We start from the raw sequence: 16,182 nt of genomic DNA, 5'->3' as shown, positions 1-16,182 counted from the left end.
AATGAGGTTGGATTTAAAATATTTTTAAAATTTCAAATTCAACATCTAATAAATCATCCATGAATTTGATAGATTATCATGAATGTGACATTTTTCAATATTTATGAGATTTCAATAAGGAAAACCTAAAATACACTTCTAAGACTGATTAAGTTCCATCGGAAATTCCGTGGTTTGTCTGAGAATAAACTCAGCTCTCCTTTTCTTATCGTCCCTCTCCTCAATACGCAAAAATGCTGTTGTCCCCCTCTCACCTTTCTTCTGCAAGCTCAAATCTAGCGGCTCACCCAAGATTTTCTTGCCGGCTCTAAACTTGAAATGAACAGCGGCCCTCTTTTCGGAAAGGTGTAGTTTTTCACCATCTGATGGCCCCCCTTTCATTGCTTCAATGGCAGGAGCAAATGCCTCTAGCATGGAAACATGATCACCCTTGCTTGCTTCATCAGTAGGCTTAGCTGGGGAAACAACCTGCGAAACATCTTTCTCTCCTGGTTGCAGTGGGGCAGCAAGAAAAGGATTACTTTCACCCCCTTGTACTTTTTCCTTTTCAGCATCCGTGGCCAAGGAAGTTGAAGTTCCAGAAGAACCATTACATACCAGCCTCTGTTGCAACTGCAGCAAAGCCTTCTCGGCCTTTCTCCGCTGCCTTGCTTGCTCAATCTTATCAGCACAAGGATCCGATGCCCTCTCATTCCACATGGGTGTATGGATATAAGTGTGTGGATCAGGGAAAGCTGGCAACCAAGTTGGGATATGCTTGCCCGGCGGCTTTTCATTCATATGCTCAAAACTTGGAATCAACTTCCTATTTCTAACAATTGGAAACTTCGGCACTGGCTGAGCAAATGGGATTTCCTCTTCCGAATCCACAAACCGAAATATTTCCCTAACTGTGCCAGAGCCTACAAGACAATGCCCAATATCGGAAGCACTCGGAAATCCATGTGAAGCTTCCAACTCTTCTAAAGCCCGAGTTATATCAAACAGATTGCATTCCGTCCTACCAGCTAAATTAGCATAAAAACTAGCATTTCTTCCTAAGTCACAAAGGTAACAAACTAAGATATCAGTAAGAGCCTCCAAAGCAGACTCTTTAAATCCCTGAAAACCTACACTCTCGCATATCTGTGCCACCGCAATCTTTGAAACCGCTCTTCCAAATTCATCAGCTTTCAGTCTTCCCAGCGACAACCTCTGCTGGTTTTCACTCTTTATTGTGTCTCTTGTACTTTTCACATCTCCATGGCTCATGTTCAAAACCTCATATCAAATTTTACACTTTTTTCCTTAAAATTCTCATATTATATTTTCTTTCATCCCATTAATCCCCACCTAATTGCTCATAAATACTCGCCGTCACCCTCTTATCTTGTTAATTGAAAAGTCTGATCTATGAAAAAAAAACCCGAAGAAAAACAGACCCAGAATATTTTTTCCCTATATATTCCCCAAAACAAATATAACCAAAAAAATTACAGCTGATCCGAAGAAACCCTAGATAAAGTCTAAGCTTTTACGTCTACAAAATCAAAATTGTAGATAAAAAAAGATTTGGAAGCTTACCAGTCATCCAAGAAATTCAAAAAAAAAAAACTCTAATGATGAACAACTTCAGCTGAAATAAAGAAACAGAGCCTAATTTTAAAGCACACCCAACCCGAAACAAAACCCTAAGAAATACTTTTAACTTTCCTGGAGGTATTAAGAGTTTCCAATAAAGGGTCAAGGAAAATGGAGGGAAAATTTACGAAACTGAAAAAAAAATCCTTCTAAGACCCTAAAAAGGTGCGGATCAAGCAAAATCGAAATTCGAGAGCGGTGAGAGTGAGAGGGGTGGATGCAGTGAAAGGGTGTTTTGGGTTTATTATTTAGACTTCTCAGGTAAACGAGTATTAACATTATACTCGCTTTGTTTTTGGGCCTATAAGGCTTGCCCAAAACTATATCGTCTTACCATAAGAATGGTTTTTCATTAAACCTGGTAAAGATAAGAGCTTGGCTTGTGGTTGTGAGAGAGGAGAAGAAAAGAGTGAAGCTTCGGAAATGGAGAAGTACTTTGGGAATGCGTATAGAGGTGACCCGGGGGTGCCCCATGCGGGCCCGGACCGGTTCGTGAATATATGGATAGGGTCGGCTGCTTTCTCTGTACTCACTTGGTTCAACCCTTACATGTGGCAGCTCACAAATCAATTCAAGTAATTTTGGTTCAACTCACTTCTCTCCTTAAATTCTTCTGTTTCATCTTTTCTCCCAGTTATATATATAGGGTTTATGGAATTAGGGTTTATGTGACTTCTGTGTTTAATTGCCTCATGCGTTACATGTAGGGTTTATGTGAATTAGGTTGTACTGTCAATATATATTGCCTCTCCTAGTTTTTTTTCATCTTTCTCCTATTTTTTCCTTGTTAAATTCCATATTATAAAGTTGATATATTGAGTGTATTATGTATCTATGGACAGTACAAGACAGGGTAATTCATTGTTTCCATTTATCTTATGGTGTGGTTTGATTGGGATAGCAATGGTGCAGTGGGGTTGGATTGTAGCATTTCTTCCTTTTAGAAGTCTCAATCCCCTTTTTTAAGCCGGTTTCAAATGAACAACTTCCAGTTGTGGAAGATTTCTATTGCTTTGTTGGTAGCATCTTTTTTTAGCAAGTTGCCTTTGTGCATATTTCTGTTCCTTTTGGAATTCATAGCCATTCTTCTCACCGGATTGAGTTAGACAAGTTTGGCTTATTGACAGTTTTTGCAAGAATTCCATTTCATAATGCTGGAATTTGTCTACTTCGTTGCTTCTCATACTTTTCTCTGTAATATTCCTGGATTTTGTCTCAGTAACTTTGGTCTGCTTCAGGGCATATGCAAGACACATTTTGATTTGTTAATGATGTAGCTTACCAGAGTCCGTATCCTTATATGGATGCAAATGATTCAGTTTTTGCTAAGAATTTGCTTACATTCTTGTTAGTCTTAGCCAATATGAATATTTGATGTTTTAATCTATCTACAGCAACCTGTATGCCTCTCAGCATTGTATTTCTTCAGTGAAATCATTGCATATTTGGAAAACAGGCTCTTCATAGGTGGCAGATTCTGCATTATACTAATCTAGCATTCATTTATACGTTCCTCTTCATCCTCAATATCGCATGTTCCGGAGTTTCTTTTTATTTATTAATTTGGAGTATGTCAATTTGTAGTTGGCATGACAAAGCAATGATATTTGAACATTACCATTGGAAGAAGGCAAAGGCTAAGAACCAACCATACAAATTTAAGGTTCGTTGTCTGTTATCTTTTGTTGACAAACTTTCTTAAAAAGTACTATGCAAAGTCCTAGATGCCTTATACGAAGTTGACATAAAGCGTTCTCAGAAACCCTTCTCTTTTGTTCTTTTCAGTGGAATGAGTACATGGACAAGGATCACAGGGACTCGTATTATTTCAACTGGCCTGTCTACTTCCCATAGTGTTTCTTTCATGTAGGCATGCTCTTTGATAAGTAGTTCAGACAAAGAGGACTTTACCTGCCTAAAAAATTATGTTATCTTTATTGCTTTGTCCCTTCTTCCCGACTCATTATGCTGTTTTAACTCTACCCTATCGTATTATGGTGGATGTTATATGGTTCAAGTAATAACAGGATCTTTTGTCAATTTTTGTCATGGTTCTTATGATGCTTTTGAGTGAAATGTACTGCAAATCTGCTAGTCATCAATGCTATTGGAAACAGGATGGGAAGATTGTTGTTGAATGCTAGGTTGTAAGTTGAAAAAGATTTGTGCACATCCCTGGATAACATTAGTCAGTGATTGTGCTGCCATCGACTTGTTTTCAAAAGCTAAGGCAAGTTTGGGTGATAATACAACCTGTGCCTTCCCGGGTTTTAAGCAAATTCCGGCTTCAACATATCAGGTTGAGCTAGTTATGGGATCATTTGCATTTGGCTTGATATCTTTTTCAATCTGGGTTAAATGTACAATTTGAGGCTTATATTTTCACATTGGGGTCTGAACTTTTTTTAAGTTAAATCTCTAAGTTTAACAATTGTTCTTATATTGGGATTTGAACTATTTTCTGGTTCAAGTTAAATTTAGGAAATTAATTTTACCAAGTTGAAGATTAAGTTGAACAAAAAAATTCGACCCTAATGTGGGAATGATTGTGAAAAAAAAAATTAACCCTTTCAATTTCAATGGATTGCTGTTGATCCAGCTAGTAACTAACTGTTGCAACCGGTCCTTCGAAAGTTGTCAATGAAATAAAAATAGGGAATGATACAAACATCTGGGTGGAAAATTTTGTGCCTGCAATGGGATAATCTTGTTACGTTATAAATGAGTAATCAAACTGGCAGCAGTAAGAATATAAGGTTGAAATTATGAGAGTTGCTCATTTCTATTTTCCAAGTGAAACAAGAATCTGGTTACCTTGATTCTTTCATGTTTACAAATAAGTAAGATTGAATTCACTATTAAATTGGTTGAATTGAAAATTGATTAGAATATTAATTTGGATAAAAAGATTGAACTGAATCATTCAAAATCAATAAAAAATTAATGGTCGAATAAATTTATAATTTTAATCCATTATTTAATTATTATTATTAGATTCCTAAAGAATGAATTAAACGAAAACAATTAATTGATTCCACCGCTGATTCGATTTTTAGCTCTAGAATTCAATGATTAATCTCAAATTGAATAAAAATTAAGGAACACTCCCATGTCACAGAGTTTACTTTATAAGCTTGACACGTAATCGACCACTTGGAGACGTTCTTTGCCAAGAAATTTTATAGGAAGTTGTTCAAATCCTATCTAGGAACAGAAGCCAAAGGGAAAAAGAACCCCCCCCCCTCTTGAAAACAGGCAATGGCGTTTATTCAATATTCATCTCCTTGTTTCACAACAACCTCATTTCCTACTTTATCAGTGCCCATCAGAGCTTCTTCTCGTCTCTCTCTGCCAACCACTTTCAGAAAATGGGTCCCAGCATTTAAAGTCAAGTCCTTGAACTGGGTCTTCTCTGGTGCTCTTGCTCTTACATTATCTGCAACAGGCAAGTCTAATTAACCTGTAATGAATGCTGGTTAGGCTGCTTTCTTAGTAATATTGCTTACGCTCTTGAGCACCACTTTGTTTACTTTAGAATTAGTCACATCATTACATTATACAAGTTCCCAATGCTGTGATGTTTTGGCTTATTATTTTTGTCGAGAAAAATGGGGCTTATGAGGCCAACATTTTAGGGGTTGGGTTTGCGGAGGCAAAAGTCGGGGTTAACAAGCCGGAATTGCTTCCTAGAGAGTTCACTCCAGTGATTGATGTAGCAGGCTTTCTCTCTGATGGCCAGGTTTGGTTTCTTTCAATTATTTTTTACTTTTTCGTGGGACAAAATGTTTGGATATGGAATATTGGTAAACGCTGAAACTAATGAGAAACTATTAAACTCTTCAAGCCTTCAAGGCATATAACAATGTCACATTGTTACTTTTATAAACCTCCATAGTGCAATGGCATTCAGTGATTCACTATGTTTTTCATTGATGAAATCCATCCACTTAGCATTCATCAGCGTAAAATTAGAGTTATCTGATTTGGTGATACAAAACTTAAAGGGCTTCCTTGGTTTTGTTCCATTTATGGAATAGTTATTCAATCTTGGTTGAGCTCTTTGTGTCTTCCAAACGTAAGAGGAGTTCTATTTATAAGCAAATATATATACTTTATAAACATTGCTGTCCGCATAGATGTCTTTCTTATAGACATGACTGGCCAAATAGATGTCTCTTCGTATAGACATAACATTTGACATGAATTTTTTAAATATGTCTTGTTAAAGACTTGTAACATTTGACAATCACATACAAGTCATGTGACATTATTTTGAAAATGTTCCAACATTAAATGTGTTTTTTTAATGATTTCTTCCTATAACTTGCTTGTTTTGCAAGATGAACAACTTTAGTTTTTACATGACATATTTCATAGGGATTGAGTACATAAGGCCCTTACATGTTAATTGACCAATAATTATATCAAATTGCATGCTTAGATCCGTACTTTTGATCCTCATTCTGTCTAGTTTTAGCTCTCTCATACTTATGTTTGCTAAGGTACCGTAAAAATGGGGAAAAAAAAACTTTTTGAGCACGCTTTCCACTTTTTTGAAATGTTATTGTTTATCCTCTGTGCTCTTATTGAGGAAAAAGCCATAGAGTTATAACTACAATTGCTATTTTCAAGAAAGCTCAAGGAAGAAAAACATTCATTTCATCTTGTCTTCTGGATAGTAAGCCAAACTCTTGTTGGAAGAAGCAAATATAATTAATAGATAAATAATGCTACTGCCTTTTACAAACGGAAGATTAATACTAACACCAGACTGTTAAACCTCAGGAGAAAAGACTCATTCAGGAGATCAGTGATATCGAAAAGAATACCGGCTTTAAGTTGAGAGTATTAGCACAAAATTACCCTGACACACCAGGTATGAGTAATATATAGTTTATGTGTCATTGATCTCACTGTGTGTGTGTTTTCTTATAATTAGATTTTCTCTTTAAAACTTATGTTTATTCTCCAATTGCTACAGGGTTGGCAATCAAAGACTTTTGGCAAGTAGATGATCGAACTATAGTTTTTGTTGCTGATCCTACCTTTGGTAAAGAATTTGACTACGGCATTGTCTTTAAACTCTAATATGATGGATGGAAATTTTCTAATTATGGATGGATTTCGGACCAGGCAATATATTGAATTTCAATATTGGGGATTCTGTTGACTTAGACATTCCCCGAAGCTTTTGGAGCCGTTTGGCAGGGAAATATGGAAATATGTTTTACTGGAAAGAAAAGGTAAACTTGTTCTATCATCCATGTATAAATCACAGTTTGTGTACGAAAATGTTCAGTTTATGCATGATCTTTTCCCTGAAAAGTAATTTCGAGTTATTTTGGCTGAAACAGGGGGAAGATGCATCTATTGAAGCTGCCGTCATGGCAATATCCAATTGCTTAAGAGAACCTGTGGGGCCAAATAATTGTTCCGAGGTAAAATAGCACTATATTAGTATTACAAGCATGATCAATTCCTTATGTTTTCATTTTCATCCCGTTTGATAAATAGATCATCTGCAGCTCTTTGTATAGGTTGATATTATGTACCAGTAGAAACCAAGTTGTAAATGATTTTTTTACTTGTTCTTCGGATGATCTACTACTCATATAATGTTTGTCAATTTGGATTGAAGAAATGAAACAATGCTGCAGATTTGAGTAGCATTAGAGATTTAGAAAACAATAAATAATCCATGTTAGAAACTCATGATGTATTGTCCTCATTTAAGTATCCTTAAACTTCTTGGATGTATATTTAAAAATCTCAAAGGATGAATTGCAGACACTTTAAGAAAACAGGGATAGGGGACGACGCATTTCCCGGTTACCTATTGTATTTATTATATCTGCATTTTGAAGCAGTATTTACTAAGAAAAGCAAAAAAAAGACATCAACTGCCGATCTAAGAATCTTCCTCGGAATATTTGTATCTCATAAGAATGACATTGTGCAGATACATACATGCATGCATGCATGCATGCATACATACATACATCGACACTCTGGTGTATGCTTCTGTTTCTGCAGAAGTCGTAAACAGTATGGAATTTTACATGCAGGAGCATTGAACTAATAGGGGAAAAAAAAGGAATAACATTAGCTTAATCATCCTGTCAGAAAACAATATAATGGAACTACACCTAGAGACTAGTAGTTTTCTTTATTTTGTCTTCTAAGATCTTCTGTAACTCTTCAGGTTGACAAGGGACAGTTAGAGCTCCCATTTGTTGGAATCCATATTCCTCTTTAGCTTGCTCTAATAACCTTAAAAACGCTGGATTCCTCAGATAACTCAGTTCCAAGATAAACCTCTTTGATTTTCCACCTTTGACTGCAATTACTGCAAAATGTCCTTCCTTCACATCGTTTGGTATCTTTGTTTCTTCAACATCCTCATCAAACTCAATGTTATTTCCATCGCGGCCCCTTGACGATAACTCTGAGAGAAAACTCTTTAGCTTTTTCGTCAAAAGCCTAATTATTACAAGCCCTGTATGACGTTGTTCCCAGTTCTGCTGCATTTTCAGGCACTCTGGACAACTCTTGGAAATACTCTAGTGTTTGGTTTTGTGATTGATTGGTGGATCCTAAGAGAGGCATTTATACTGGGGAGTTGAAGGAAATGGAAGCCAATGTGAAATTTCTGGGAGACATTATGGGGGCCATTTTCATATGGTTGGAGCCAAACTTGTCATTTAATGCCATCTTCGATACTCCATATATTTAATTTCCATGCTTTCTCGTAGACCGGTGGGCTCTTTTGAAACGCGCAGTACATCTATGCAATTGTTTTGATGTTTGCCACAGTGTCTCTGCCTCGCTGGACTGGTTGAGCTGTGTTTACCATGCCGTAGGTTATGTCAAAATCGAAATCGAATCCTACTATTTCACCGTAAAATCTAAAGGGAAAGTCGTCCGTCCTTTCCAAAACATGCGAATGAATGAATCTGACTTACACCTGTCATTTGAGCACATTACAGGTGAGATGAATTTGGGTTCGGTCAGATATTTCATATATGGTTGATAGTAGATTTACATTCAAGTCATTTGTGTTCTTTTTAATTGAATTTTACCTTTTTAAATATGAGTTTTGAGACTTTGAATTAGTTTCTTTTTATAATTAAATTGAATTGGATAAAGTTCAAACTCATGTTTGTCATGTTTATGCAGACATAAGTAGAAAAAAGGTTGTTCTAAACCAAAAGAAAATAGCTTTTGTTCTAACCCCCATTACTAATTGTCGGTTAAAGGGTTTCTTTTTAGCTGTTAGGTAACGAAAAGAATAGAATGTCACCTTGTCCATAGTAGATCATGCCTGTTTAAATCTCTTTTCTAAATGCAGGCCGGAATCTAAGACAGACCGACCTACAATATTTTTATTACATAAACGATTGAAGATTTATTACAACCCATTTTAACAAATCTCATTACCACAAAAACTATATATAAGAAAACCAGTTTAAATATTCCATTTAAATTTAAAACAATCAAATGGGTGTCAGCCGGTGGCTGTTATCTATTTTCTATTGACTTCAACAAACTTAAAAGGACGACCGTAAATTTGAGCGCATTAAGATTTCCATAGGTGATTCCAATAGCTACCATTAGACTATCATTGCAATCAAAGTCATAAGAGTTGGTCCCAAGCATTAAAGTGACTCAAGATACAGGCATGGGAGAGGCAGCAGAGCAGAAATCATGGTGCCACTAAGTATGTATTTATTCTTACTTAATGATCTGTTTAAGCATCAAGTTGTCTGTCATTAACAATTGATTTTGTCTTCATAATGTTGTTGCTGAGAAAAGCAAAAGTTACCCATATTTGTAAACCAAGTGATTATACCTTTCCTCGATATTTGCAATTTTCAAAGTAAATGATGATATATACTTGGATATTTTGTTGGAACCGACAAACGAGTGGATCTGTTTTCCAACGATAGTCAAGATTTGAACGAAGTCAAGAGAATCCAATAATTGCATTTCACAAATAATACATATAAGTGGAAACTTTTACCGTGTTGTACTACTGTGTACGGTTGTTTTGTCTGACGGTGGGGAAACAGATAGATGAAATTAACGAGTTCATGGGACCGTATAACAGTAGCGTCTGGTTTATAGCTTTGAAATGACAATGGCTGAGCATCCATGGTCTTTTCTTAATGATATTCCAAGGTTTTCTGCAAAACTCACTCAGTAACCTTACAATATTTCAGTCTAGAAAATAGCAAGCAAGCATTGAAAACTGCAGCTGGCTTCTTTTCACTGCCAAATGATTTTTTCCCAACTATTTTGAAGGCAATCTAATCATGTGTTTCCTTTCACTACTATGCATACTTTAAGATTTCTCACAAGCACCATTTTTCTGCATTTCCTCAAGTTCATTTATTGTAGTATTCAAGTAGCTGAGGTTACAGCTGGTATGAAGTGGAATTTCTTAACATAATTGATGGAATTTCTCCATCATCCTCGGCTTGGGAATCGTAAAATCGGTCGAAAATGATTACACTGTCATTAAAACTCTTTTGCTCATTCTTTAATAAACACAAATTCTGGTTGAAGGTAAGGCAAAGGACTGAGGGCTTCATGTGATATACTAAGCAAGTAATTACCAACTTTTCAAAAACGTTAAGGGGATAGTATTAGTTAAAATATACAAATGAAGACATGTTGCTTCGTACAAGAACTCGAAAAAGTTTACAGAAATCTTTTTATTTGTTTTCCTAGTAGCTAGCTTTCTAGTATGTTAGCTTTACATGTATCCCCAACTTTCAGTGCAAGCATTGTTGCTTCCTTTGCTGTGTTGTAGAATCTCCTGCAGTTCATGAGGTCGACAAGGGAGAGAAAGAGCCCCTTTCTGCTGGAATCCATATTCTTCCCGAGCTTGATCCATTAGACTTAGAAATTCAGTGTTTGTTAAGTGGTGTAATTCAATAACAAACCTGTGTGTTTCTTTTCCCTTCACTGTAAAAACAGTAAAAAATCCTTCCTTAACATCACCTGGCACGGCTTTACCAACACTCATGTCTTCATTGAATTTGGAATGGTTGAGCGCCGGAGATGCACTGTATGCTGAACTCGAGAATCCCTTTCGCAATTTTTTAAAGAAAGGCCTGAACATCATTAATCCTCATCTGCTTTCTGCCATTTTCTTGATTAACAACTTCTCACCGAACTTTTGAGTTTTTTTTGAAATCTATGCTCCTTAATGCCAGACTTGGAGGGTATTTATATTGTTTTTGCCTATAGATGATTGAAATGTCTAAGTAATGCTGTGGAGCCAATCTGTTACAGCCTAAATGCATCAACAGACACAGCATTATACTGTTCTCAACATCGATATTCCTGTTCAAAGCTTTTCCTTGATTTTGCCTTATCTTTCCACAGGATATTGCAGATAAAGTGAGAATAAATTAGCATTTCTCGATGATAAGACCCTTTGCTTGATGTGGAAAACTGATACTTAACAGATGGGGAAACTTACCGGAAGTTAACCATAAATTGATTGATATAGGCCATTAACATATACGGTTTGATTATCTTAGTTTATATTCCCTCTTTAACATGGATTGTTAATAAAGGACTCTAATTAGCACTTGTTTGCCTATACGTAGAAATGACCGAATGGGGCCTGGTTGTTGAAGCCGTGGCCTGCATCGCAACAAAGAACCAACAGCAACAAATTGGTCAAAAGACCAACAGCAGCAAATTGTACAATTTTAGCTGCTATACTGTTTTGTAGCAAAGAAATGGAGTTGGTTCAGTTATAAAATTACTTTTTTGAATATTTGTTCCTATGGAACTTAGCCTAAATCTTTGTAATGAGTTAGCTAAGTTAGTAGGAAAGATTGACTGATGTAATAGCTGGTATGCCAGCTTTCTTTTGTATACAAGTTGCTATATTTTTTTTGGTAAGTAAGAGCAGTTAAATTAGTAGGTAACTGTCAAATACTTTTGTAACTATCATATATTAAAAGTTTGAATGAAATTATGATGACTTCTCAGTTACAAATTTTCTTGCTGAGTTCTTTTCTTTTGTTTTTCTTTCATTCGTTTTTGCTTTCTTTGCTACTGCCATTTATCCAACAAATGGTATCAAGAGCTTTCAGTCTTTGAGGGCCTTGGTTGTACACTGTCACTAAGCAAATTGTGTTTGAAACAAAAGAAGAAGAGGTTGTTTTGCTTGCTGAAAAATGAGTTTTACACCACCTCCTCCACCTGTCTTTGCTGGAGAAAATTACAACATCTGGGCAGTGAAAATGAGAACATACCTGCAAGCACACGACCTGTGGAATGTTGTTCTCAATGACACTGAGCCACCACCATTAAGAGCCAACCCGACCATAGCCCAGATTAGGCAGCACAATGAAGACTGTGCCAAGAAGTATAAGGCTATGTCGTGCCTTCAAAGTGGAGTTTCTGATGTTATTTTCACAAGAATAATGGCTTGTGACACTCCAAAGCAGGCCTGGGACAAACTCAAGGAGGAGTTTCAGGGGTCTGACAAGACCAGACAACAGCAACTGATCAACATGAGAAGAGATTTTGAAAATCTCAAAATGAAGGACTCAGAAACCATCAAGCAGTATGCTGGCAGAATCATGACTACTGTCAACAATATAAGGCTGCTTGGGGAGGAATTCAGTGACCAAAGAGTGGTTGAGAAGGTCATAACAACCTTGCCAGAGAAGTATGAAGCAAAAATTTCTTCTCTGGAAGATTCAAGGGACTTGTCAATAATCCCTTTGACAGAGCTTATAAATGCTCTTTATGCTCAAGAGCAGAGAAGGGCAGATAGGCAGGAGGACCACTATGAAGGAGCTTTTCAGGCTAGAAGCAGAGAAAGCTCAAGTGCAAACTTAAATGCCAAAGGCAAGAAGCCCTGGACTGAGAAGAAGAAGAAAGAACCTGTCAAAAGGAAGTTCCCACCTTGTGTCCATTGCAAGAAGACTACTCATCTTGAGAAATACTGCTGGTACAGACCAGACATTCAATGTAGAGCCTGCAAGCAATTTGGCCACATCGAAAAGGTCTGTAAGAGCAAGCCAAAACCACAACCACAATTTCAAAACTAAGCTCAAGCTGCAGAAGAGGTTGAATCACCTGAAGAGCATGTCTTTTCAGCATCATGCTTTGCAAGCTCGAGCAAAGTTAGTAAAATATGGTTGATTGACAGTGGATGTACCCACCATATGGCTTCTGAGAAGAGTATATTTAAGGAGCTTGACACCACCTTCAAGTCTAAAGTTAAAATTGGCAATGGTGAGCTGCTGGAGGCAAAAGGGAAAGGCAAGGCCTTGATAAGCACCAAGTCAGGTACTAAAACCATTTCAGAGGTTCTCTATGTACCTGACATTGACCAAAATTTGCTAAGTGTTGGCCAGCTATTGGAGAAGGGTTACTCTCTGATTTTTGAAGGCAAAAACTGTTTGATCAAAAATGCTGCTGGTGAAGTGTTGACTACAGTGGCTATGCAAGACAGAACCTTCATTGTGGATGTGAATCAACTGCAAGCCAAGGCATATGCATCTCAGTCTGATGAGACAGACTTGTGGCACAGGAGGATGGGGCATGTGAACTACAATTCACTGAACATGCTGCACAAAATGGATTTGGTCAGTGATATGTCCAAAATTCAGCCAAAGGATGCTGTATGTGAGGTCTGTCAGCTAGGCAAACAAACCAGATTACCCTTTCCAGTCAACAAGGCATGGAGAGCACAAGGGAAGCTTCAGCTTATTCATACAGACATCTGTGGACCAATGAAGACTACCTCCTTAAATGGCAGCAGGTACTTTGTACTCTTCATTGATGATTATTCAAGGTTCTGTTGGGTAAATTTTTTGAAGCATAAGTCAGATGTTTATGACTCCTTCTGCAAATTTAAAGCCTTGGTTGAAAACCAAGCAAATTGCAAACTAAAATGTTTGAGGTCTGACAATGGTTCTGAGTATGTATCTCAGAAGTTTCAAAAATTGTGTGATGATGCTGGAATTCAACACCAATTGACTACTGTGTACACACCACAGCAAAATGGTGTTTGTGAAAGGAAAAACAGAACAGTCCTTGATATGGCTAGGTGTTTGTTATTTGAGGCTAAAATGCCTAATGTTTTTTGGGCTGAAGCTGTGAATACAGCTATTTACCTGTTGAATAGGTTGCCAACTAATGCAGTCAAAGGAAAAACTCCCTTTGAAGCCTGGTTTGCACAGAAACCATCTGTCTCTCATTTGAAGGTATTTGGCTGTCTATGTTATGTGTTGGTACCTGAGGAGAGAAGAACTAAGTTGGACAGGAGGTCCATGCCTGGGGTGTTTGTTGGCTACAGCAACGTGAAGAAAGGATACAGAGTCTTTGATCCACTGACCAAGAAGGTTGTAGTGAGCAGAGATGCAAAATTCAGTGAAGCAAGTAGCTGGAAATGGGATGGAATTGAAGCAAATTTGCCTGATGGAGAAGAGATTGATGTTGATCTGCAGCAAGCTGAAAATGAAGAAGTAACTGAAAATGGCTATGATGATCAACCTGTTCGAGGCACCAGGACATTAACTGACATCTATGAGAGATGTGCAGTAACTATATTAGAGCCTTCATGTTTTGAAGAAGCTGAAAAAGAAAAATGCTGGCAGGATGCTATGGAAGCTGAATTTAAAATGATTCAGAAAAATGATACATGGGAGCTTGTAAACAGACCTGAAAACAGAAAAATTATAGGTGTAAAGTGGGTTTATAGAATTAAGAACAATGCAGATGGCTCCCTTAATAAACATAAGGCCAGACTGGTTGTTAAAGGTTATAGTCAGCAGCAAGGGGTTGATTTTTCTGAAACCTTTGCACCTGTTGCAAGGTTGGATACTATCAGATTACTGCTAGCTTTGGCAGCTCAAAAGCATTTGAAAGTACATCATCTGGATGTTAAGTCAGCCTTTCTAAATGGCTTTCTTAATGAAGAAATATTCATTGAGCAACCTGAGGGTTTTAAGGTCACTGGTGAAGAACAGAAGGTCTACAAGCTGAAAAAGGCTTTGTATGGTCTAAAACAGGCTCCAAGGGCCTGGTATGAGAGGATTGATGGCTACTTAGCAAGGCTCGGGTTCATAAAGAGTATCAGTGAGCCTACACTCTATGTTAAGAAGGATCAGGAGGAGACCTTGTTAATTGTTTCCTTGTATGTTGATGATCTGTTGGTTATTGGCTGCAAAGATCAACTTATTGAAGACTTCAAGAAACAGATGCAACATGTCTTTGAGATGACTGACCTTGGTCTGATGACCTACTTTCTTGGCATGGAGATAAAACAAGGAAGTGATGGCATTTTCATAAGTCAGCAAACATTTGCTTCCAAGGTGCTTGAAAAATTTTGCATGTTGAAATGCAAACCAGTCACTACACCAGTTGCATTGGGAGAAAAATTATCAAGTGCCAGTGAACATGATCGAGTAGATGAGAAGGCATATAGAAGCTTAATTGGTTGTTTGCTTTATTTAACAGCAACTAGACCAGACATTGTCTATGCTGTTAGTCTACTTTCAAGGTTTATGCACTGCAGTAATGTGGCACATCTGAAGGCAGCAAAAAGAGTATTAAGGTATGTCAAAGGAACCATCGATACTGGTGTGAAGTTTTAGAGGGCAAAGGAGCTGAAACTCGTAGGCTATTCTGATAGCGATTGGGCAGGGTCAGTTGATGACATGAGGATCACTTCAGGTTATTTTTTCACCTTAGGCTCGAGTGTTTTCAGCTGGAGTTCGAAGAAGCAACAAACTGTTGCACAATCTACAGCAGAGGCTGAATATATCTCAGCTGCAGCAGCTGTGAACCAAGCCATTTGGCTTAGGAAGATTTTGGATGATTTGAATGAAAGTCAAGTTCAGCCTACTGAGATTAGAGTGGATAATCAATCAGCTGTGGCCATAGCCAAGAATCCAGTCTTCCATGGTAAGACTAAACACTTCAAAATCAAATTTCATTTTGTTAGAGAAGCTGAGCAATCTAGGGAGGTTAGCTTAATTCATTGCAGCTCAGAAATTCAGATAGCTGACATTTTAACTAAACCATTGGGAGCCAACCGATTTAATGCTTTGAAGAAAAGGATTGGTGTTTGTTGCATACAGACCAAGGAGGAGTGTTGAAGCCGTGGCCTGCATCGCAACAAAGAACCAACAGCAACAAATTGGTCAAAAGACCAACAGCAGCAAATTGTACAATTTTAGCTGCTATACTGTTTTGTAGCAAAGAAATGGAGTTGGTTCAGTTATAAAATTACTTTTTTGAATATTTGTTCCTATGGAACTTAGCCTAAATCTTTGTAATGAGTTAGCTAAGTTAGTAGGAAAGATTGACTGATGTAATAGCTGGTATGCCAGCTTTTTTTTGTATACAAGTTGTTATATTTTTTTTGGTAAGTAAGAGCAGTTAAATTAGTAGGTAACTGTCAAATACTTTTGTAACTATCATATATTAAAAGTTTGAATGAAATTATGACGACTTCTCAGTTACAAATTTTCTTGCTGAGTTCTTTTCTTTTGTTTTTCTTTCATTCGTTTTTGCTTTCTTTGC

General features: G+C 37.2%; 5 protein-coding genes across 5 annotated transcripts; 2 read left to right on the top strand and 3 right to left on the bottom strand.

Moving 5' to 3' along the window:
- Nucleotides 1–7: 7 nt before the first annotated feature.
- LOC107891147 (transcription initiation factor TFIID subunit 8) lies at nt 8–1,251 on the bottom strand. The gene has a single exon (XM_016815834.2). The coding sequence runs from the start codon at nt 1,249–1,251 to the stop codon at nt 139–141; it is 1,113 nt and encodes a 370-aa protein (XP_016671323.2). The 3' UTR covers nt 8–138.
- On the top strand, nt 33–3,660 carry LOC107891148 (uncharacterized). Its single transcript, XM_016815835.2, has 3 exons — nt 33–2,195; nt 3,205–3,283; nt 3,406–3,660. Exons 1-3 carry the CDS (start codon nt 2,044–2,046, stop codon nt 3,472–3,474), a joined length of 300 nt encoding a protein of 99 aa, XP_016671324.1. The 5' UTR covers nt 33–2,043; the 3' UTR covers nt 3,475–3,660.
- A 1,081-nt stretch (nt 3,661–4,741) lies between these two features.
- Nucleotides 4,742–7,286, top strand: LOC107891150 (thylakoid lumenal 15.0 kDa protein 2, chloroplastic). Its single transcript, XM_016815836.2, has 6 exons — nt 4,742–5,065; nt 5,256–5,359; nt 6,406–6,496; nt 6,602–6,670; nt 6,754–6,863; nt 6,975–7,286. The coding sequence occupies exons 1-6, from the start codon at nt 4,879–4,881 to the stop codon at nt 7,065–7,067; spliced, it is 654 nt and encodes a 217-aa protein (XP_016671325.1). The 5' UTR covers nt 4,742–4,878; the 3' UTR covers nt 7,068–7,286.
- Nucleotides 7,287–7,414: 128 nt separating this feature from the next.
- On the bottom strand, nt 7,415–8,769 carry LOC107891151 (auxin-responsive protein SAUR50). The gene has a single exon (XM_016815837.2). The coding sequence runs from the start codon at nt 8,145–8,147 to the stop codon at nt 7,767–7,769; it is 381 nt and encodes a 126-aa protein (XP_016671326.1). The 5' UTR covers nt 8,148–8,769; the 3' UTR covers nt 7,415–7,766.
- A 1,606-nt stretch (nt 8,770–10,375) lies between these two features.
- On the bottom strand, nt 10,376–10,747 carry LOC107892511 (auxin-responsive protein SAUR50). Its single transcript, XM_016817585.1, has one exon. The coding sequence runs from the start codon at nt 10,745–10,747 to the stop codon at nt 10,376–10,378; it is 372 nt and encodes a 123-aa protein (XP_016673074.1).
- Between the last annotated feature and the right edge of the window lie 5,435 nt (nt 10,748–16,182).

Source organism: Gossypium hirsutum, chromosome D09, assembly GCF_007990345.1.
Source record: "Gossypium hirsutum isolate 1008001.06 chromosome D09, Gossypium_hirsutum_v2.1, whole genome shotgun sequence".
NCBI lineage: Eukaryota > Viridiplantae > Streptophyta > Magnoliopsida > Malvales > Malvaceae > Gossypium > Gossypium hirsutum.
This window is presented reverse-complemented; position numbering and strand designations above follow the sequence as displayed.